Source organism: Mizuhopecten yessoensis, unplaced genomic scaffold (genome assembly GCF_002113885.1).
Source record: "Mizuhopecten yessoensis strain PY_sf001 unplaced genomic scaffold, ASM211388v2 scaffold2159, whole genome shotgun sequence".
Classification (NCBI taxonomy): Eukaryota; Metazoa; Mollusca; class Bivalvia; order Pectinida; family Pectinidae; genus Mizuhopecten; species Mizuhopecten yessoensis.
The window spans coordinates 157667-182858 of record NW_018404407.1 but is presented as its reverse complement, the minus strand read 5'-3'; the positions used below and the strand labels follow the sequence as shown (position 1 = coordinate 182858).

Genomic DNA, 25192 nt, shown 5'->3' with positions numbered 1-25192 from the left:
TGATTAATCTGTTTATGTTAATGTATGCCGATGACACAGTTTTGTTTTCGGAAGATGTTAACAATCTTCAGCACATGCTAGATTGTCTGCAATGTTACACTGATAAATGGAATTTAACTGTTAATTATGATAAAACTAAAATTGTAATTTTTAGAAAAAGTAAAAGAATCTTACCTACTGAAAACTGGACGTTTAATGGCAAGTCAATTGAGATAGTGGACAAATTTTGTTATCTAGGATTAGTTTTTTATTATAATGGAAGATTCACCGTAGCACAAAACACGTTGGCATCTCAAGGCAGGAATGCTTTTTATCTTTTAAAAAGAAGAATGAAAGATTTTATCCTTAATACTGAAACTAAATTATCTTTGTTTGATACATATGTGACATGCATACTGAACTATGGATGTGAGGTATGGGGTAATTGTTTATCGCCGCAAATCGAAAAAGTCCATCTTCTCTTTCTTAAAGATTTATTAAACGTTAAGAAAACCGTCAATAGTTCTATGGTTTACTTTGAGACAGGAAGTTATTCCTTACATATAAAGCGCAAAGTAGCTATAATTAAATACTGGTTAAATATTTTGAATACAAATAACTGTGTACTAAAAGCATGCTATGATGCACTACTTGAGCTTAATGTCAAAAAGCCGAATTGTAAACTTAACTGGGTTTATCATGTTAAAAATGATTTATATAGAATGGGTTTTAATCATATTTGGGATGTTCAATATGTTCCAAATGAAAAACAATTTGTGGAAATGTATACCCAACGTCTGCATGACGTATTTATTCAGGAATTACGTGGTGCGTTTGAAACATCTTCTAAATGTTATTTATATAGACATCTTGTCGATACTTTTAATATGCAATTCTATTTAGTAAAGCCTTTAACATTTAATACCAAAAAAATGTTGAGTCAATATCGCATGCAGGCGCATTCCCTTAATATCGAATCTGGACGTTATAATGGGGTTCCGAGAGGTCAAAGATTATGTTTTGCCTGTGACAAAAATGATTTAGAAGATGAGATACATTTTATTCTTATTTGTCCTGCTTACTCTGTATTGAGAAACACATACATTAAGCAATATTACTTCCGATGCCCCAGTGTGTATAAATTAATTGAATTATTGTCATGTAAAAGTATTAAAACATTACGTAGATTGGGTCTGTATTTAAAATATGCTACCGCCAAAAGAAAAACCCTCGTGTAGTAATATTGCTAAATTATGTATTCTTTTTATGTGATAATTGCTTATATGGAATTGTCCTCCGCCATCTTGAAAATTTGAAATATGTTTTGTATTCTATGTATCAATTAACCTATATGCTGATTTGCATTCGGAAATAAAAAACTTAAACTTAAAACGTAACACTCACAGGTAGTTTTAAAATGTACGTAACACTCACAGGTAATGTAAAATGTTCGTAACACTCACAGGTAATTGTAAAATGTACGTAACACTCACACGTAATGTAAAATGTTCGTAACACTCACAGGTAATGTAAAATGTACGTAACACTCACAGGTAATGTAAAATGTACGTAACACTCATAGGTAATTGTAAAATGTACGTAACACTCATAGGTAATTGTAAAATGTACATAACACTCACAGGTAATGTAAAATGTACGTAACACTCACAGGTAATGTAAAATGTACGTAACACTCACAGGTAATGTAAAATGTACGTAACACTCACAGGTAATGTAAAATGTACGTAACACTCACAGGTAATGTAAAATGTACGTAACACTCACAGGTAATGTAAAATGTACGTAACACTCACAGGTAATGTAAAATGTACGTAACACTCACAGGTAATGTAAAATGTACGTAACACTCACAGGTAATTGTAAAATGTACGTAACACTCACAGGTAATTGTAAAATGTACGTAACACTCACAGGTAATGTAAAATGTACGTAACACTCACAGGTAATGTAAAATGTACGTAACACTCACAGGTAATTGTAAAATGTACGTAACACTCACAGGTAATGTAAAATGTACGTAACACTCACAGGTAATGTAAAATGTACGTAACACTCACAGGTAATTGTAAAATGTACGTAACACTCACAGGTAATGTAAAATGTACGTAACACTCATAGGTAATGTAAAATGTACGTAACACTCACAGGTAATTGTAAAATGTACGTAACACTCACAGGTAATTGTAAAATGTACGTAACACTCACAGGTAATTGTAAAATGTACGTAACACTCACAGGTAATTGTAAAATGTACGTAACACTCACAGGTAATTGTAAAATGTACGTAACACTCACAGGTAATTGTACCTTTGCAATTTAACTACCAAGAAAACGTCATTTTTCATAGATCTTCGTAGTCCTCGTAAGTATAGGTTTAATATTTGTTGACTTAAAGCAATATTTGTTAAATCTAAATGTATTTTCTGCCAACAACACGCGAAAATATTCGAAAATCGACTTCAGTATATTTGTGTAGATAGATGCTGTACCTTGGTTTAGGAAGACCAGCTGTATAGTTTTACCCAGTTCTAACTTCAGTATATTTGTGTAGATAGATGCTGTACCTTGGTTTAGGAAGACCAGCTGTATAGTTTTCCCAGTTCTGACTTCAGTATACTTGTATAGATAGATGCTGTACCTTGGTTTAAGAAGACCAGCTGTATAGTTTTTCCCAGTTCTAACTTCAGTATATTTGTGTAGGTAGATGCTGTACCTTGGTTTAAGAAGACCAGCTGTATAGTTTTACCCAGTTCTAACTTCAGTATATTAGTGTAGATAGATGCTGTACCTTGGTTTAGGAAGACCAGCTGTATAGTTTTACCCAGTTCTAACTTCAGTATATTTGTGTAGATAGATGCTGTACGTTGGTTTAGGAAGACCAGCTGTATAGTTTTCCCAGTTCTGACTTCAGTATACTTGTATAGATAGATGCTGTACCTTGGTTTAAGAAGACCAGCTGTATAGTTTTACCCTGTTCTAACTTCAGTATATTAGAGTAGATAGATGCTGTACCTTGGTTTAAGAAGACCAGCTGTATAGTTTTTCCTAGTTCTAACTTTATCTTGTAAGAACAGTGACAGTTGTCACCACAGTCCTGGGTATCACAGGGCGCATGCGTATCGTTCCCTATTGGGTAGATCTACAAAACAGAAAACCATTTCAATATCATAGTTTATGTATAGTTGCCTTGGTTAATGTGTTAACTGAAACCTCGTTATAATGCCACAATTTCTCCAGGGAAATGTTGGTACTGTCAAGGGCTCCAGACCTTAATTTTGGAGAAGTATTATGGAATTATGTTTGAAAAAAACGTTAATGAAAAAAGTTTTACCGACATTAACTGCAGAGGATACAAAATGCAGATTTTTTTTAATTCCTCTACTCTGTATTATTTTTCTAATTACATGGTTTTTCTTCCCTCTGAAAAAAACATGAACAGAAAAGGAATTATTAACACTGAAGAGACGCAATATCAAACAGAAAAAAGTGATTGTTTACAAAACGGTACCAAACCTGAAAACGTGCTATTTTTCAGCAGGATTATTCTGATCTGAATGACTTTACCTGAGGTGGGGCGGAGAAGGGAATGTAGTTATGCCCATTGACAGACGGTGTAAATGGAACATCTGCGCCGGCTGTAAATATACCCGAAAATACATAAGGGATATCCGTACGATCCGGGAAACAGAAACTGTTAAATCATACAAGATTGAAAGGGTGACCTTTTAAATTATTAAATTTTGTTTGTGTATTTAGCTTCAAATGAATTAGAAGCGATTTCTAGTGTGTTGTTAGCGTGTATATCTATTTCAAACCAGCAACTTCTGAATCGTCATCCTCTGACAGAAAACATGAGATGAAATCAATGCTATACATAATGCAAGACCTCAATCGTTAATGTCCTTTACGTTATGGAGAGACATTTGACAAGTCTGCCCAGGAAATGAAGTTTAAGTGAGTCAAAATAAACCACTTTTTATTTGCGAAGAATTAAAAAAAAAACAAAAAAAAACCATAAGGGTTTTCTACCTACAAGAAAAATGGAAATTGACGAATACTTCGTCGAATTCTTCTGAAGGTTCCGCCGGGGGCACTGGATGTACCTCCATCTGCTCCTTAGTAGACTTCAGGTCAGATATTGGCATACACACACGATGATAGCTCTGAGGAAATTCTCTGAAAAGTCAAATAGGACCATACAGTTATTCTGAACTGTAAGGATGTGTTCTGTGGTTGTATTCAATACGACTCCATACAGACACTTAATAAGAGATCAATTACGTTTTTTTTGGACGGATCGGTTATGAAATCGGGTTAATATTTCGTTCGCAAAAAGGGGTAAACACCATTGAGATTTCTTTCATCTGAAAATGAATGAAAAATGTCAAAATTTAACGTTACCATAATCTACCCTTTTTTACGTCTAAATGTTGTACTTTTTGCTGTTATAAGTACACATTTCCTTAAAAATAACTATTGTTAGTGCCTTCATTAGACAAAATAACACATACGATTGATTTATATTAGGTGTGTACATACCCGGAAATTTGTCTTAGTTATTTTCCTAAATGTTGATAATAAAGATCATGTTATCTATTAAGGAAAATGCATGTAATATAAGTAAATCTATATGAGTATATATGATGGGGATTTATTTATCTACAAAGGCTTGATAAACCTGGAAGAATATCTCGGAGAGAGAATACTTACCACATGTTATAATGTTTATAAGTTAGATATTCCTACCCAAATGGACAGTTGTTGACCCTACCCGAATGAACAGATGGTGACCCTCCCCAAATGGACAGGACAGATGGTGACCCTTCCCGAATGAACAGATGGTAGATATTCCTACCCAAACGGACAGTTGTTGACCCTACTCTATGGACAGTTGTTGACCTACCCAAATGGACAGTTGTAATGAACAGATGGTGACCCAACCCGAATGAACAGATGGTAGATATTCCTACCCAAACGGACAGTGGTTGACCCTACCAAAACGGACAGTAGTTGACCCTACTCTAATAGACAGTTGTTGACCCTACACGAATGAACAGATGGTGGCCCTACCCTAATGGACAGTTGTAAACCCTACTCTAATGGACATTTGTTGACCCTACTCTATGGACAGTTGTTGACCTACCCAAATGGACAGTTGGTGACCCTTCCCGAATGAACAGATGGTGCCCCTACCCGAATGGACAGGTGTTGACCCTACCCAAACGGACAGTGGTTGACCCTACCAAAACGGACAGTAGTTGACCCTACTCTAATGAACAGTTGTTGACCCAACTTTAATGGACAGTTGTAGATGGTGACCCTACCCGACTGAACAGATGGTGACCCCACCCGAATGAACAGATGATATCCCTACCCTAATGGACAGTTGTTGCACCTACCCTAATGGACAGTTATTGACCCTACCCGAATGGACAGGTGTTGACCCTACTCTAATGAACAGTTGTTGACCCAACTTTAATGGACAGTTGTAGACCCTACTCTAATGGACAGGTGTTGACCCTACCAAAATGGACAGTTGTTACCCCTACCCAAACGGACAGTTGTTGACCCTGCCCGAATGGGCAGTTGTTGACCCTACCAAAACGGACAGTAGTCTAATGGACAGTTGTTGCACCTACCCTAATGGACAGTTGTTGGCCCTACCCGAATGAACAGTTGGTGACCCTACCCTAATGAACAGTTGTTGACCCTACCCGTATGAACAGATGGTGACCTTACCCGAATGAACAGATGGTAGATATTCCTACCCAAACGGACAGTTGTTTACCCTCCCCAAATGGCCAGTTGATGACCCTACCCAAATTGACAGTTGTTGACCCTTCTCTAATGGACAGTTGTTTACCCTACCCAAACGGACAGATGGTGACCCTCCCCTAATGGACAGTTGATGACCATACCCAACCGGACAGTTATTGACCCAACCTAATGGACAGTTGTTGCACCTACCCTAATGGACAGTTATTGACCCTACCCTAATGAACAGTTGTTGACCCTACCCTCATGGACAGCTGTTGACCCTACCCAGTTGACCCTACTTTAATGGACAGTTTTTGACCCTACTCTAATGGGCAGTTGTTGACCCTACCAAAACGGACAGTAGTCTAATGGACAGTTGTTGCACCTACCCTAATGGACAGTTATTGACCCTACCCGAATGGACAGTTGCTGACCCTACCCGAATGGACAGATGGGGACCCTACCCAAATGGAAAGTTGATGACCCCACCCGAATGGACAGATGGGGACCCTACCCAAATGGAAAGTTGATGAGATGGTGACCCTACCCAAAGGGACAGTTGTTGACCCTACTCTAATGGACAGTTGTTGACCCTACTTTAATGGACAGTTGTTGACCCTACTCTAATGGACAGTTGTTGACCCTACTCTAATGGACAGTTGTTGCACCTACCCTAATGGACAGATTGAGACCCTACCCTAATGGACAGTTGTAAACCCTACTCTAATGGACAGTTGTTGACCCTATTCTAATGGACAGATGGTGACCCTACTCTAATGGACAGTTGTTGACCCTACTCTAATGGACAGGTGTTGACCCTACCCAAATGGACAGATGGGGACCCTACCCTAATGGACAGTTGTAAACCCTACTCTAATGGACAGGTGTTGACCCTACCCAAATGGACAGATGGTGACCCTACCCTAATGGACAGATGGTGACCCTACCCGAATGGACAGTTGTTGACCCTACCCAAATGGACAGATGTTGACCCTACCCAAATGAACAGATGGTGACCCTCCCCTAATGGACAGTTGTTGACCCTACCCAAATTGACAGCTAGTGACCCTACCCTAATGGACAGTTGTTGACCCTACCCAAATTGACAGATGATGACCCTACCCAAATGAACAGATGGTGACCCTACCCTAATGGACAGTTATTGACCCTACCCTAATGGACAGATGGTGACTCTACCCGAATGGACAGTTGTTGACCCTACCCAAATGGACAGATGATGACCCTACCCAAATGAACAGATGGTGACCCTCCCCTAATGGACAGTTGTTGACCCTACCCACATTGACAGATAGTGACCCTACCCTAATGGACAGTTGTTGACCCTACCAAAACTGACAGATGGTGACCCTACCCAAATGAACAGATGGTGACCCTACCCTAATGGACAGTTGTTGACCCTACCCAAATTGACAGATATTGACCCTACCCTAATGGACAGATGGTGACCCTCCCCGAGTGAACAGATGGTGACCCTACCCTAATGGACTGTTGTTGACCCTACCCAAATTGACAGATAGTGCCCCTACCCTAATGGACAGTTGTTGACCCTACCCGAATGGACAGTTGTTGACCCTACCCTAATGGACAGATGGTGACCCTACCCAAATGAACAGATGGTGACCCTATCCTAATGGACAGTTGTTGACCCTACCCAAATGGACAGATTGTGACCCTACCCAAATTGACAGATGGTGACCCTACCCTAATGGACAGATGGTGACTCTACCCGAATGGACAGTTGTTGACCCTACCCTAATGGACAGTTGTTGACCCTACCCAAATGGACAGTTGATGACCCTACCCAAATGAACAGATTGTGACCCTACCCAAATGGACAGTTGTTGACCCTACCCAAATGGACAGTTGATGACCCTACCCAAATGGAAAGTTGATGACCCTACCCGAATGGACAGTTGTTGACCCTACCCAAATGGACAGTTGATGACCCTACCCAAATGGACAGTTGATGACCCTACCCGAATGGACAGTTGTTGACCTTACCCAAATGGACAGTTGTTGACCCTACCCTAATGGACAGTTGATGACCCTACCCAAACGGACAGTTGTTGACCCTACCAAAACGGACAGTAGTTGACCCTACTCTAATGGACAGTTGTAAACCCTACTCTTATGGACAGTTGTTTACCCTACCCAAATGGACAGTTGTTGACCCTACCCTAATGGACAGTTGTAAACCCTACTCTAATGGACAGTTGTAAACCCTACCCTTATGGACAGTTGTTGACCCTACTCTAATAGACAGTTGTTGACCCTACCCTCATGGACAGTTGTTGACCCTACTTTAATGGACAGTTGTTGACCCTATGACACTACCCGAAAGGACAGTTGTTGACCCTACCCTCATGGTCAGCTGTTGACCCTACCCAAATGGACAGTTGTTGACCCTACCCAAACGGACAGTTGTTGACCCTACCCAAACGGACAGTTGATGACCCTACACGGATCCTCCTCGGTACAGACATCTCTCTCGGTGGTCGGTAGGTCTTTGTTAGCACCAGAGTAATGGAGCACTGCAACTGCCTTTCCTGGGACTACTTCCTGAATGTACAACATGGCGTAGTAATAAAAGGAGGTAAAATAAAATAAGAATCCAAAAAAATCTAATGAACAATGAATAACAATTAATCAACAGATGAAGAATTATCATATGACACGAAAGGGACTACTTTCTGACAAGGCGTAGTAATATTTATAGAACTACCTTTTCTGACTAATGTATGAATACAATGAAAGACAACATGCTGTATTTAACTCTTATCCATTCATAAACCATGATTAAATGAAAAATTAGTCAAACTGACACTGATTGATTTAAGTTTGTGTTTATTCAAATTATCCTACCTCTCCGTTAGCAGTAGCCTCTAGCGTTTCTCCTCGAATCCAGAAATTTTCTTGGTGTGCACCTGCGTAGAGAACGATGTCGACACGCTCGCCAGCATTGACAATGATCGACTCCGCCGCCATGGTTACTACGTCATTTCCGTCGACAGCGATAATTTGTACGTCGTGCTGTGATAGGAATGTCGTGAACATTATACTGGAATTATTGATATGATATGTACAATATACAATTATGCTCAAACATGTTATATTGTTAAATATTAAATGGGTTTTGTTACATTTGTCCTTGTGCTACCTTTAACAATGTTTCGTCTTTACTAACAACATCTAAATGAAAAGTTATCTACCTGATCGATAGAGAACCGGAAGGCAAACAACATCCCGGCGTTGATCAACCGGAGACGATAGTAAGAGTTCCTCTTGACCTCGAACCATTCCAGCGGTAGCGCATCGAGGTCGGCATTAGATGCATTGAATGAATTGTGGAAGGTGTGGCCTAAATAGGAAATGACGTAACGTATGTAAATAATAGGGACGTTTTACTCTCTACCACCTCACGTGAGATGTCTGTCAGTAGGTTATCGGTTGACATAGACACAATGAGAACAACTATTTTGAGTGTTTAGATCCACAACTCAGTAAATATATGATAAAACTCGTGGAAATATGATATTTTACACTTCCCTATACATTGCTATGTTAGACCACAATTAAACAGAAAGTGGAAAAATGTATTTTACAGTAGGAATTAAAAGGTACTGCTCTACTCAGATAAAATATTGGAAAATTTTTGAACGATGTACATAGTCTTGTAGACACTGACAGGGAAAATAGTACTAACACTTCTGCTACTACTAACACCATCGCTGGTAAGTTTCGCGAATATGGACTTCTAAAAGTGAAAGTTATCATTTGCATTTCCTTTGTTAGAAACTGATTTTTTTACTTGGTGCTATTTACTCCTGAATTTTCCCTGAAACCGGGACATTGGCATCACTTTTAGGAGGTGTGGAAGTTTATACATCTTACGTTAGTCGCCCGCTAAAAACATGTGGAAGTTTATACATCTTACGTTAGTCCCCCGCTAGAAACATGTGGAAGTTTATACATCTTACGTTAGTCCCCCGCTAGAAACATGTGGAAGTTTATACATCTTACGTGAGTCCCCCGCTAGAAACATGTAGAAGTTTATACATCTTACGTTAGTCCCCCGCAAGAAATATGTGGAAGTTTATACATCTTACGTTAGTCCCACGCTAGAAACATGTGGAAGTTTATACATCTTACGTTAGTCCTCCGCTAGAAACATGTGGAAGTTTATACACCTTACATTAGTCCCCCGCTAGAAATACGTGGAAGTTTATACATCTTACGTTAGTCCCACGCTAGAAAGATGTGGAAGTTTATACATCTTACGTTAGTCCCCCGCTAGAAACATGTGGAAGTTTATACATCTTACGTTAGTCCTCCGCTAGAAACATGTGGAATTTTATACACCTTACATTAGTCCCCCGCTAGAAATACGTAGAAGTTTATACATCTTACGTTAGTCCCCCGCTAGAAATATGTGGAAGTTTTTACATCTTACGTTAGTCCCGCGCTAGAAACATGTAGAAATTTATACATCTTACATTAGTCCTCCGCTAGAAACATGTGGAATTTTATACACCTTACATTAGTCCCCCGCTAGAAATACGTGGAAGTTTATAATCTTACGTTAGTCACGCGCTAGAAACATGTAGAAGTTTATACATCTTACGTTAGTCCTCCGCTAGAAATATGTGGAAGTTTATACATCTTACGTAGCTAGCCCCCCCGCTAGAAATATGTGGAAGTTTATACATCTTACGTTAGTCCCCCGCTAGAAACATGTGGAAGCGTATACATCTTACGTTAGTCCCCCGCTAGAAACATGTGGAAGTTTATACATCTTACGTTAGTCCCCCGCTAGCAATATGCTCAAATACACCATTCTTACTGAAGATGTACCTTTCCCATTGATGAGTCCTGATTCGAAAGGTGTGAACCCCACACCGCCTCCATCTGTACTGGACGTCGTGTCATAGCATTGGGATTCATTTAAGCCGTAGGCATACCTGAAAATAGAAAAATAAGTTATTTTCCATTTCTTAACTTACAAACTTGTGCATTCCACACGAAGTTTGTACAATTTTTTTGTGATCATCATATAAACTGCTGCGGTCTTGGACCGGAAACACGCGCCACCATTATTCTACTTGCCTCGTGAGACCCCAGGCCAACTCTCTGTTGATTTCAATGGAATGGAACGGAAACCAGTCGTGCAGAAACACGATGTAGTCCTTTTCAAATGTGTACTCGTCGACCTTCTCCTCTGTCTACAAAACGTAAACATAGAGTTATAAATAACAACTGTTATCACCTGTCTCGCGGCATCCTAGTTTGGCGTTTATTTGAGAAGCTATATCTCACTGCAAACATAGATTTTGTTAGACAGTATAATATGAGTCGATATTTCGGTTTTTTAGTTAGTCAATGGCATCAATGATGATGATTTGACTCGATTGTTGATAAATTATCAGGTTTATTTTCACATGAAAGGGTTTTAGAAAATATGGATGTATTTATATGCTTCGTGACCGCGAGCGTCAAGACCGCCAAGGTAACGTGATCTCTGAAATTCATTGGTGTTACACGCTTTGTATTGCTGCTATATTTTTGGGACGAGCTTCAAAGTAAATATCAGAATCTGTAGGTGTCATTGGCAGCAATTATATGTATGTAATTGAATAGGTCTGCATTTAGCCACGGTAAATGGCCAAAACCAGTTACATGTTTGGGAACAAATCTCATTTATGAATAGAATCAGTTTGTAAATTCATTTATTTTTGCATGTTTTTTTCACAAGTTAATCCGACTTAAACATTATTCATACATGTTCCGTTATTTTTCTCGACCAATAATATCCGCCGAATAACTCGTATGAGATACAACTCTTCTGTGGTCACGCCGATACCCTTAGAACGTTAGACATATTAAAGATAGTTATCTCCCTTCCTATTTAAAAGTAAAATCAAGACAACTAACCTCTGGTTCAGGCCTTGGCAGGACTATTAGGGCCCCGGCTAGGCCGTCAGTACGCTCCACTCCCAAGTGAGAGTGATACCAATGAGTCCCATGGGGGTCAGCCATCCACCTACGTCACAAACACACATACGTCATAACTAATGTTGTGCATTATCAGCAGGCTATCAATCACTCTAGAGGTCAACCAAAAACGAGGGCGTTTGGGATATAATTAACCCATACTTATATCTAAGCGTATTGTGTTATTGTTACCACAATCAGTATCAATTTGTCTGGTTACAGACGTTCTTTGAGAGATTCCGATGAAATAGAAATACTTTTACAGTAGATTCAACCAAATTTTTGCAAGAGCTGTCTTTCTTTTTTGCCTACTCTTTCTCTATGGCAGCGTCCCGAACATTTGTCTCGTTACTCCATTGCCAGATGTGGCCGGATGGATTGTCATATCACTGTGTTAGAGTATTTATGTCATTTTAGGGAGATTTCATTTTGAATAACCTCCTAATCACCTGTCGAACTCTGTCGTCACATTATCGGACGAATTCTGTCGTCACAACACCTGAGCTGGTGAGATGACCGTAGTATCACCTGTTAACTGATACACGACTGTCGATAGTGGTCTACGTGACAACATGAACGTTGTAGTCAAACCGTGTTATATTTGTTAACTTCACCGTTAACGTGTTTGTGTCACATTTGTACCGCTCCTGTCCATACAACTCTGCCAAACCACTAACGGTCAAACAATCCAAAGTGGCGGCAATGTGGTGGCTCAGTCGCTTTGCAAAAACATATTGCTTAAAGCGAGGCCAAGAATATTAATAATATTTTAAAATTTAATGGCTTTTATTTAATGACAAATGTATCTTTATATCTCTTATTTTTGACGTCGTCAGCCATGGGTCCATGATAAAACTTCGCAAAACACCAAGACATCTGTATTCATTTTAGAAAGCCATTTTAATCTTCAATATTTTACTTGTCGACCAATACGACTACTGGACATCCATATAACTATACACTATACACACAGTTGATCAACCCGGCAGACTATTTCCCACTGGAACAGAAGGTTACATTCAACACCAGGAAAGACGGTATACTAGATATATCACTAACATCTCACCAAATATTGGTAGCCAAGTGTAGGCCAGTTCCACCATCACGCAAAGACTGGCCATGATGTGTAGAGGGGAATTACGCCTCCGGACAAAAGCAGACAGCGAGGCTACCCGAGCCGAGATTACAAAATCCAGAAAAAAGATTTGCTTAATGTGTTTTGGAGAATACCACTTGGATAATGTGAGGTTGATCCCATCACCATGTATGCACCATCAATAATATTATCTAACCGGCACTTAAACCGTTTAACAACCCGAAATATTGAAAAATAATCTGTCAAATCAGAAAAGGAAGGACAACAGGGCAAAAAATACCAAGAACAATTGAGATCGGGATCGGGGATACCAGTATCTTAGTACTTTGCTACAGAAGGAACCAAGGTAAGCCCAGAGAGATACATAAACACCATCATCTACGCTGACATCAAACAGGACACTATGGAAAACCGTGGATCTACATTACGAGCACGAAACAGGACCCAACTAGAGTGCCACCTCTGAAGCATCAGGATGGATTCCTTCTTAACGATAAAACCGAAACACAAATCCTCAGCACCCAGTTGAATTAAAGTGTACACCACACAAAACAGACAGCGTCACTGTCCGTATCACGGTATATTGGCATCAAAGCTACCAATATCTGTCTGTCCTAGAGGTGTTCACAATCTCTTGACATTATTGAATCCACATAAGGCGACATGTCTGGACCCTGTTCACCCTAGTTTCCTCAAGGAATACGTATATAAACTATACTCGATCATAACCGTCATCGTTTCAACCTCACTAAGCGAAGGTTGGATCACATATGAGTGGCAAAAAGCTGCCAGGAAACCCATGTCAAGTTAGGAGATCATTACAAACCTCAAAATACAGGCCAGTGTCCATGGCTTCAAAATTCAGGCCAGTGTCCATGGCTTCAAAATACAGGCCATTGTCCATGGCTTCAAAATACAGGCCAGTGTCCATGGCTTCAAAATACAGGCCAGTGTCCATGGCTTAAAAATACAAGCCAGTGTCAATGTCTTCAAAAAACAGGCTAGTGTCTATGGCTTCAAAATAAAGGCCAGTGTCCATGGCTTCAAAATACAAGCCAGTGTCCAGGGATTCAATATACAGGCCATTTTCCACTGCTTCAAAATACAGGCCAGTGTACATGGCTTCAAAATACAGGCCAGTGTCCATGGCTTCAAAATACAGGTCAGTGTCCATGGCTTAAAAATACAGGCCAGTGTCCATGGCTTCAAAATACAGGCCATTTTCTAATGCTTCAAAATACAGGCCATTTTCCACTGCTTCAAAATACAGGCCAGTGTCCATGGCCTCAAAATACAGGCCAGTGCGCATGGCTTCAAAATACAGGCCAGTGTCCATAGCTTCTAAATACAAGCCAGTGTCCACGGCGTCCACCTTAAGTTGTATCTTACAAAATACAGGCCAGTGTCCATGGCTTCAAAATGCATGCCAGTGTCCATGACTTCAAAATACAGGCCAGTGTCCATGGCTTCAAAATACAGGTCAGTGTCCATGGCTTCAAAATACAGGTCAGTGTCCATGGCTTCTAAATACAGGCCAGTGTCCACAGCGTCTACCTTAAGTTGTATCTTACGAAATACAGGCCAGTGTCCATGGCTTCAAAATACAGGCCAGTGTCCACGGCGTCCACTTTAAGTTGTATCTTACAAAATGCAGGCCAATGCCCATAGCTTCAAAATACAGGCCAGTGTGCATGGCTTCAAAATACAGACCAGTGTCCATGGCTTCAAATTGCATGCCAGTGTCCATGACTTCAAAACGCAGGCCAGTGTCCATGGCTTCTAAATACAGGCCAGTGTCCATGGCTTCAAAACACAGGCCAGTGTCCACGGCGTCCACCTTAAATTGTATCTTAAAAAAAACAGGTCAGTCTCCTTGGCTTCAAAATACAGGCCAGTGTCCATGGCTTCAAAGTACAGGCCAGTGTCCATGGCTTCAAGATACAGGCCAGTGTGCATGGCTTAAAAATACAGACGAGTGTCCATGGCTTCAAAATGCGGGCCAATGTCCATGGCTTCAAAATACAGGCCCGTGACCAAGGCTTCAAAATACAGGCCAGTGTCCACGGCGTCCACCTTAAATTGTATCTTAAAAAAAACAGGCCAGTCTGCATGGCTTCAAAATACAGGCCAGTGTCCATGGCTTCAAAATACAGGCCAGTGTCCATGGCTTCAAGATACAGGCCAGTGTGCATGGCTTAAAAATACAGACGAGTGTCCATGGCTTCAAAATGCGGGCCAATGTCCATGGCTTCAAAATACAGGCCAGTGACCAAGGCTTCAAAATACAGGCCAGTGTCCATGGCTTCAAAATACAGGCCAGTGTCCATGGCTTCAAAATACAGGCCAGTGTCCATGGCTTCAAAATACAGGCCAGTGTCCATGGCTTCAAAATACAGGCCAGTGTCCATGGCTTCAAAATACAGGCCAGTGTCCATGGCTTCAAAATACAGGCCAGTGTCCATGGCTTCAAAATACAGGCCAGTGTCCATGGCTTCAAAATACAGGCCAGTGTCCATGGCTTCAAAATACAGGCCAGTGTCCATGGCTTCAAAATACAGGCCAGTGTCCATGGCTTCAAAATACAGGCCAGTGTCCATGGCTTCAAAATACAGGCCAGTGTCCATGGCTTCAAAATACAGGCCAGTGTCCATGGCTTCAAAATACAGGCCAGTGTCCATGGCTTCAAAATACAGGCCAGTGTCCATGGCTTCAAAATACAGGCCAGTGTCCATGGCTTCAAAATACAGGCCAGTGTCCATGGCTTCAAAATACAGGCCAGTGTCCATGGCTTCAAAATACAGGCCAGTGTCCATGGCTTCAAAATACAGGCCAGTGTCCATGGCTTCAAAATACAGGCCAGTGTCCATGGCTTCAAAATACAGGCCAGTGTCCATGGCTTCAAAATACAGGCCAGTGTCCATGGCTTCAAAATACAGGCCAGTGTCCATGGCTTCAAAATACAGGCCAGTGTCCATGGCTTCAAAATACAGGCCAGTGTCCATGGCTTCAAAATACAGGCCAGTGTCCATGGCTTCAAAATACAGGCCAGTGTCCATGGCTTCAAAATACAGGCCAGTGTCCATGGCTTCAAAATACAGGCCAGTGTCCATGGCTTCAAAATACAGGCCAGTGTCCATGGCTTCAAAATACAGGCCAGTGTCCATGGCTTCAAAATACAGGCCAGTGTCCATGGCTTCAAAATACAGGCCAGTGTCCATGGCTTCAAAATACAGGCCAGTGTCCATGGCTTCAAAATACAGGCCAGTGTCCATGGCTTCAAAATACAGGCCAGTGTCCATGGCTTCAAAATACAGGCCAGTGTCCATGGCTTCAAAATACAGGCCAGTGTCCATGGCTTCAAAATACAGGCCAGTGTCCATGGCTTCAAAATACAGGCCAGTGTCCATGGCTTCAAAATACAGGCCAGTGTCCATGGCTTCAAAATACAGGCCAGTGTCCATGGCTTCAAAATACAGGCCAGTGTCCATGGCTTCAAAATACAGGCCAGTGTCCATGGCTTCAAAATACAGGCCAGTGTCCATGGCTTCAAAATACAGGCCAGTGTCCATGGCTTCAAAATACAGGCCAGTGTCCATGGCTTCAAAATACAGGCCAGTGTCCATGGCTTCAAAATACAGGCCAGTGTCCATGGCTTCAAAATACAGGCCAGTGTCCATGGCTTCAAAATACAGGCCAGTGTCCATGGCTTCAAAATACAGGCCAGTGTCCATGGCTTCAAAATACAGGCCAGTGTCCATGGCTTCAAAATACAGGCCAGTGTCCATGGCTTCAAAATACAGGCCAGTGTCCATGGCTTCAAAATACAGGCCAGTGTCCATGGCTTCAAAATACAGGCCAGTGTCCATGGCTTCAAAATACAGGCCAGTGTCCATGGCTTCAAAATACAGGCCAGTGTCCATGGCTTCAAAATACAGGCCAGTGTCCATGGCTTCAAAATACAGGCCAGTGTCCATGGCTTCAAAATACAGGCCAGTGTCCATGGCTTCAAAATACAGGCCAGTGTCCATGGCTTCAAAATACAGGCCAGTGTCCATGGCTTCAAAATACAGGCCAGTGTCCATGGCTTCAAAATACAGGCCAGTGTCCATGGCTTCAAAATACAGGCCAGTGTCCATGGCTTCAAAATACAGGCCAGTGTCCATGGCTTCAAAATACAGGCCAGTGTCCATGGCTTCAAAATACAGGCCAGTGTCCATGGCTTCAAAATACAGGCCAGTGTCCATGGCTTCAAGATACAGGCCAGTGTGCATGGCTTAAAAATACAGACGAGTGTCCATGGCTTCAAAATGCGGGCCAGTGTCCATGGCTTCAAAATGCAGGCCAATGTCCATGGCTTCAAAATACAGGCCAGTGTCCATGGCTTCAAAATACAGGCCAGTGTCCACGGCGTCCACCTTAAATTGTATCTTACAAAAAACAGGCCAGTCTCCATGGCTTCAAAATACAGGCCAGTGTCCATGGCTTCAAAATACATGCCAGTGTACATGGCTTCAAAATACAGGCCAGTGTCCACGGCTTCAAAATACAGGCCAGTGTCCATGGCTTCAAAATACAGGCCAGTGTCTATGGCTTCTACCTCATGTAGTATCTTAGAATATATCGTTCATAGCATAAACAACATGGACAAAAAAAGAGATTTGTATGATACTAGCTGAAGGACAACACGGATTCCCAGCCAGAGTATCTTACGAGACCAAATCGATCTCGACAGTAAATATACATGTAGTATTGCGGATTTGGAGCGTCCAATGCCTTTGACAAGGTGCCACACATTATGATGGCCAATGGATCACATATAGGTGAGCCAAACACTTCTAACAGATTACTCTAAAGCGCTTTACAGCATATGGATAATGGTATTAGTTATAATTGTGAAACAAAAACAAAGGCTTACAATTACTTTTATACTTAACAGGACTGCGACCTATGGAATATTTCGTACTGCGACCTATGGAAACCTTTGCTTTGGGAGGGTTTCGGCCACGTTGTGGAATAGCTTACCATCTGCTATTAGAAAGTTAAATACCCTGGCCAAATTCAAGAAGGACATCAAAACTCACCTGTTAACGTCTGCATTTTAGGCTCTTTGCAAAGACGTCATGTAAATACCACCCTTTATTTATTCATTGATGTGCACATTGCGATGATTATCTGCTTGCTTAATGTATACAAGTTATTGTAAGCCTTTGTTTTTGTTTTACAATTATAACTAATACTGTTATCCATATGTTGTAAAGCGCTTTAGAGTAATTTTACAAATTATATAGGGCGCTATATAAATGTTGTATATTATTATTATTAGTATTGTTATTAACGATTTCAAAAGGAAAGCATTGAATAAATACTTGAAGATTTTCCTGAACTCTGATATTGCTATTCTATGGTAAAATATGTGTACGGAAATAAAATTCTTTAAGAAATAAATCATCATTTGGTAAAATCGTTCTCATTGAAAATATGCGCATACAGTATGTAAACAAATTTAAAATCACATGCTGATATAGAAGTAAATGTGTAGAGAGTTGTCTAAACTGGACTTGTGTGAAAGAATCGTGCCATGACCTGAAGCCTCGTCCGTTGTTAACTAGCTATGTATATATATATATAGCTGACTAGGAAGTGAGCTGGTGACACACCGGTATACCAGAGTCACCTCTTCACCTTCTGTTAAAGCGTGATGATAGCGTGATCCGTGACACGAGTAATATACATATATACCCGGATACCTACAGCCAATAAATACCTTGACATTGTTAGGGTGCCTCAGTACAAAATACAGATAGGGCTTGTTATCAGCCCCTCCACAATATCTACATATAGTGAAATAGTTTGAAAGTAGTATATATCCACAACCTCAATTCAAAAACCTCACCTGAAATTATTAAGCACTACCCTGTACGTAAAGCTCTCCCCGGGGTTGATTGGACAGTGATACACGATCCCTATCCCTAGCCCCGCCCACCTACATGTACGTAAAGCTCTCCCCGGGGTTGATTGGACAAAGGGACAAGGTCCCTACCCCTAGCCCCGCCCACCTACATGAATGTGAAACTCTCCCCGGGGTTCATTGGACAGTAGGACACGGTCCCCACCCAAGCCCCACCAACGTATCTGTACGTGAAGCTCTCCTTGGGGTTGATTGGACAGTGGAACACGGTCCCCGTCTCTAGCCGCTCTCCCCGGGGTTGATTGGACAGTGGGACACGGTCCCCACCCCTAGCCCCGGCCATTTACCTGTATGTGAAGCTCTCCCCGGGGTTGATTGGACAGTGGGACACGGTCCCCACCCCTAGCCCCGGCCATTTACCTGTATGTGAAGCTCTCCCCGGGGTTGATTGGACAGTGGGACACGGTCCCCACCCCTAGCCCCGGCCATTTACCTGTATGTGAAGCTCTCCCCGGGGTTGATTGGACAGTGGGACACGGTCCCCACCCCTAGCCCCGGCCATTTACCTGTATGTGAAGCTCTCCCCGGGGTTGATTGGACAGTGGGACACGGTCCCCACCCCTAGCCCCGGCCATTTACCTGTATGTGAAGCTCTCCCCGGGGTTGATTGGACAGTGGGACACGGTCCCCACCCCTAGCCCCGGCCATTTACCTGTATGTGAAGCTCTCCCCGGGGTTGATTGGACAGTGGGACACGGTCCCCACCCCTAGCCCCGGCCATTTACCTGTATGTGAAGCTCTCCCCGGGGTTGATTGGACAGTGGGACACGGTCCCCACCCCTAGCCCCGGCCATTTACCTGTATGTGAAGCTCTCCCCGGGGTTGATTGGACAGTGGGACACGGTCCCCACCCCTAGCCCCGGCCATTTACCTGTATGTGAAGCTCTCCCCTGGGTTGATTGGACAGTGGGACACGGTCCCCACCCCTAGCCCCGGCCATTTACCTGTATGTGAAGCTTTCCCCGGGGTTGATTGAACAGTGGTCACGGTCCCCGTCTCTAGCCCCTCTCCCCGGGGTTGATTGCACAGTGGAACACGGTCCCCACCCCTATCCCCGCCCACTTACCTGTTTGTGAAGCTCTCCCCGGGGTTGATTGAACAGTGGCACACGGTCCCCACCCCTAGCCCCGGTCATTTACCTGTATGTGAAGCTTTCCCCGGGGTTGATTGAACAGTGGGTCACGGTCCCCGTCTCTAGCCCCTCGCCCCGGGGTTGATTGGACAGTGGGACACGGTCCCCACCCCTAGCCCCGGTCATTTACCTGTATGTGAAGCTTTCCCCGGGGTTGATTCAACAGTGGGTCACGGTCCCCGTCTCTAGCCCCTCGCCCCGGGGTTGATTGGACAGTGGGACACGGTCCCCCCTCCTAGCCCCGCCCACCTACATGTACGTAAAGCTCTCCCGGGGTTGATTGGGCAGTGAGAAACGGTCCCTACCCCTAGCCCCGCCCACCTACCCGTACGTAAAGTTCTCCCCGGGGTTGATTGGACAGTGGAACACGGTCCCCACCCCTATCCCCGCTCATTTACTTGTATGTGAAGCTCTCCCCGGGGTTGATTGGACAGTGGGACACGGTCCCCACCCCTAGCCCCGCCCACCTACATGTACGTAAAGCTCTCCCGGGGTTGATTGGACAGTGGGCCACGGTCCCCACCCCTAGCCCCGCCCACCTACATGTACGTAAAGCTCTCCCGGGGTGGATTGGACAGTGGGACACGGTCCCCACCCCTAGCCCCGGCCATTTACCTGTACGTGAAGCTCTCCCCTGGGTTGATTGGACAGTGGGACACGGTCCCCACCCCATCCATCCAGGGTGTCAGCCACTGTACCATGCCGTGCCAGTGTATCGTGATTCCCTCGTACATAAGATTGTTCTGGATCTTCACAACCACCTTAAACAAGAAACAATACAAACACGTGATAAAGGTCTCCAACAGTCAGTCAAAACTGATCTGATCGCCTTGATGTAGTCATCATTTCTTCGATTCGAATTCATAAGAGCGAAGCTCTCAGGCACCCGAGCGGAGCTCTTTACCGGTAATATGTGCGTTTAAATAGATCTGATCCAAACTTCCATCACTAAATCGTACAGCTACAGCCTAGAAACTTTTCGTACTTCCGGTGACCTCTTCCGGTTCATGGAGACCGTAAATATACCTAATCGAATAATAAAGCGACATTTAACGTAGCAGGAAAATTATGTCGAACCAACGAATTTAAAAAAAAATATTGACCATATTCAATACACTGGGCGTGTTTATTTCCACGCTTTCTTTCCTTTTGTATCGAAAAGAGAAATGATTGTCATGATCATTAAAAAGCTTACATGAATACCACAAGCTGATGGCGTCGAAGAGTGCGTAATAATGTGATAAGATGACAAACTATATTACCGTCGATTAAATTAGCTTAAATTTTGGAAAGAAATAGATAATTTGATACTGACAACTTTCTAAACATACACATTTTCCATCTAAATATTGATAATCGATCGTAACACATTCCCACTAGGGCGGAAATACCCGAGTATGTACGAAGCAGAGTCAATGACGAGGTCGCTTGGTTCATTGACGAGGTCAAAGTTCACAGGTCGTCTAAATTTTTCCATTTGGGGATCGTTTCTGTTGAAATTTTATTTGATCCAAATTTGTGATATTACCTTTAGATTTTACAACTAAAACTGTGGAATTTCAATGCTTGATCTGCTTGTACAATTTATTGAATCTAGTTTCATCTAATGCAACCAAATTAACAATCACTTAAAAAAGACAAACATTATCTGTACAGTTTTGTACAGTAAATGTCTTTATTGATTTTAGATAAATATAAACTTTAAACGCTTGACAACTTGTACTTCCGTTCAACTGTAAAAATCATTACAGAATTTGATTAGACATTGAAGTTAACACATTAGTTTGCTATGCTTTATGAATATCAGTAAAGAAGAGAATTAGAAACATTATATTTTCACAACTTTTATTTTTGTTAACAGATTGCATAATTACGACTGTCAGCAACCATTTCTAATAAAAATCAAAACTATTCTGCATATGATGTACCTGGTGATGGCAATTATTTGTATTCAACCACATTTAACACCAATATTGACTCAAGAACAATAAGTCCATCATGAAACTGACATCAATGCCATCAACACAATCATCACTGAACACAACACAAAATCTTTGACCCTCAAATTTGACAATGACATAATAAGGGTATCAATCAAACATCGAGGAAAACATGGTCAAAATCGAACAAAAGATATCACAAAGAATGATTACACAAAGTTATACGATGGTGTCCATCCAGAAACTTCACTTGCAAACAAATGGTTTTAGCTGATATGCCAATCCATCTCTGGGTATCTACAAAAACTTTATGACAACAGCGATGATGAAGAGGAGGAATCTACAGCAGTAGATACCTGGATTTTTTAACGTATATACTCAGTACAAACATTAAATTTCATCATTTCACATGGATTATCTGAATTATTAAAAAGAAATCTAAAATCTTCATTTTATACTTATAGTGGTTGGAGACGTGACAGTCCCTAACCTGCTGTGTCTAACATGCTAAATATATTTAAATTAAAAACGGATACATCCTTCATGAATTGGCATATCAGCTCAAACCATTTGTTTAAACATTCTGCCTACAACTCACATTATCATGTTTACTTTATGATTTTTTTTCAAATGGCATTTGTTTGAATAAAAAAATAATACATATTATAATGAACATACATAAGTAGAGGGAGGGGGTATATACTGGTAGTCTTGGATAAAAAAAGAACAAAATGATGATTCTATTACTATCAATATGGTCTAGTAGTACTGTAGTACAATCAGTCAACTTCAAACTAACATGTGAAGCGTCATATTAGTGTAGTGTGAATGTGGATCATTCTAAAACAGAGCACACAGAAGTACAAGGATGAATGATTTGCCCAGCAACAGATTCAAGTATATTATAAAAAAAACAATTACAGGTACATTTTGTAAGTATAAAAAATGGGTATGTTACGATTCAAAAAGAATACCGTATAATACTATTGGAACAAATGTACGAGCTTCGCTCTCTCCAGGCCATGCCTGAGTCATATTACCACGCACATTCAACGCTTTGCTCTGCAGGCCACTATAGCTTTTGAGAATGAAAGCAAAAACTCTCGTGATGTAACACGTGGTTACTTATAACGTCATAAATTAACATTGTTCTATGAGAGTCTTGTCGCTTCGCTTCGAAAAACATGGAGAAATGCCACTGCGTCAAACACTCAAATAACTACGGTTAATTATTGGCGCCAATTTCATTTAAATATGGCTATTACGCACATGTCGTTTATAGGACGACGCATATACAAAACGCAGTAAATAAATGAATAATAATAATAAAAAAAAGCTGTTCTAAAGTAAAAATGTAAATATTTGGATTGAACGGGCGTTGTTTTAATTTTCATGCCGGTATGAATATTTAAAAATAACGTTCAATCCATACATAGAACCGCCAGCAAGTCTGAATTCTGCTGAGATGTGAAAACCCGAAAAGGATGCTAGGGTAGTTTAGTTTTGCTGATTAAAGTATTACCTGTTGATCTTCGTATACCACAACGGACGGTCCGGGCACTTGACCATTTATGGCATACACGACCTTGTAACTACCGTCAGCCATGATAGTATTTTTCATTTCTAAAAACAATGAAAATAAAATATTTTTTATTAGCGGACTACCTAACATATATCTGCACAATGTATCAAGGTACTCGCCACATAGATATACTAAGTGTAAGCACGGTCTTTGTGAGGTCATTGGGTTACTGACCATAACATTTCAAAGCCTCTTTTAAAAGCGATAACGGTGTTGTAGTGAACAAGGTTGCTGGCATTTGGGCTGGGCGATTAGACCTGCCGGACATGTCACGAGTCATAAATTGTCTTCCTGTGTACTTTGCCTTTCTACGTTACTTAGCAGACAAAGTTGCATTTCTTCAAGTTCTGCATCAAGAGGTCTTACGCAAAGACACCTGGAATCGATCGAGGCTGGATGAACGGAACAATAGTTGACATAGAAGGGGGCTCAGACCGAGGTCGGCAATTTAAGTTATGCATTCCACATCTTACCATTCAAATAGAGGAATTCAAATGAGTTCTCATTCCTTATGTTTTCTTTTATTAAAAGATGAGCTACAACGAGTCTGATACAGATGTTAGAATAAATAGGTACGAGTTTAAAGTTGTATCTATCGTATGGTCAAGACTTGTTTAATTGTAAGTTTTATAGTAATAAGACTTGAAAAATCATTTTCCCCACTTTTTCGTGTGTTTTGTGACGTCATGGTGTTGTTCCTTATGGGGTCACATTGGGTGATGTATTATACACGTAATGAATATTGTGAAATATTAAAAAAAAACACCGATGAGCAGAGTATTGGATAAACATATTTTTTAGTTAATCATTATATTTTTTTCGAATGACTTTTCATCATATTTTTTTTTTGATAATGGATGTATCTAATAATAGTTATTTCACCTGCTTCTGTCAGTGGCTCGTAGTCGTCACATCCAGTTCGTTTGAAAAGAGATCCATTTCGACTCACTACCGGGTTTCCGGTCCCGCCCTCCCCGTAGACAACCATTGTCTCCAAGTATTCCACCGTCCATTCAAACTCACAAATCTCCACTTCCGGTCCACATTTTGGGACCACTTCCTGTTCAAACCCGACAGCAAACGGTAACCAAACGAACAACAATGAAATACAACTGATGTAGCACTTCATCTTGAAAGTTTCCAACTGAATATTTAACGGTTTACTCCTGTGTTTATATACACCCAACGGTCCCTGGACGTCCAGCGTCCCACTATCACCGTGATACCTGTACCGGGTGTCAACTATCGCATTGTAAACACATTTGTATTTATTATAGATAAGAACAAATCATATGGTCCAATCAGTGATGCAAGCTGCATAAAAATCATTTCGCCGAAAAAAACGTGAAAACTTTCATTGATGTCTGGTATCGAGATCAATATACGTAGTGTTATTGTTGTTGTTGATTATATTTACCCCTTTAAACTGATTTCCTATAGGAAAGTTAACAAATTTGGAAGGAGTTTTGTTTTTAATGTTTATATTTATTAACTCGACTTCGCCAACGTTTATCCTCACGAAAAGTGTCACCATGTAAAACACATGTAACAGTTATATTGGTATTTACCGTAATCTACATGCTTATCTACCTCAAGTTCATTATTATAATCTTTACGAAGAAAAATATATGTATTCTGTCTGTGTTATTGTTGAGGACAAAAAGAAAATAACAGAAGATCATGTCATACTCGATGCGTACGTGACAAG

At 41.3% G+C, this 25192-nt stretch overlaps 1 protein-coding gene across 1 annotated transcript in view; it reads right to left on the bottom strand.

Moving 5' to 3' along the window:
- Positions 1 to 24721, bottom strand: part of LOC110445273 (laccase-2-like) — a 27475-nt gene extending 2754 nt beyond the window's left edge. The window contains exons 1-12 of the mRNA XM_021489795.1: positions 24367 to 24721; positions 23425 to 23525; positions 20578 to 20723; positions 11707 to 11815; positions 10882 to 10997; positions 10630 to 10736; positions 8988 to 9136; positions 8641 to 8808; positions 8213 to 8337; positions 4034 to 4176; positions 3565 to 3635; positions 3013 to 3139 (exon numbers count right to left, since the gene is read on the bottom strand). Coding sequence (XP_021345470.1) covers positions 3013 to 3139; positions 3565 to 3635; positions 4034 to 4176; positions 8213 to 8337; positions 8641 to 8808; positions 8988 to 9136; positions 10630 to 10736; positions 10882 to 10997; positions 11707 to 11815; positions 20578 to 20723; positions 23425 to 23525; positions 24367 to 24613 — 1609 coding nt within the window. The 5' untranslated portion in view covers positions 24614 to 24721. The remainder of the gene's footprint in view (positions 1 to 3012; positions 3140 to 3564; positions 3636 to 4033; positions 4177 to 8212; positions 8338 to 8640; positions 8809 to 8987; positions 9137 to 10629; positions 10737 to 10881; positions 10998 to 11706; positions 11816 to 20577; positions 20724 to 23424; positions 23526 to 24366) is intronic.
- Positions 24722 to 25192: the final 471 nt, after the last annotated feature.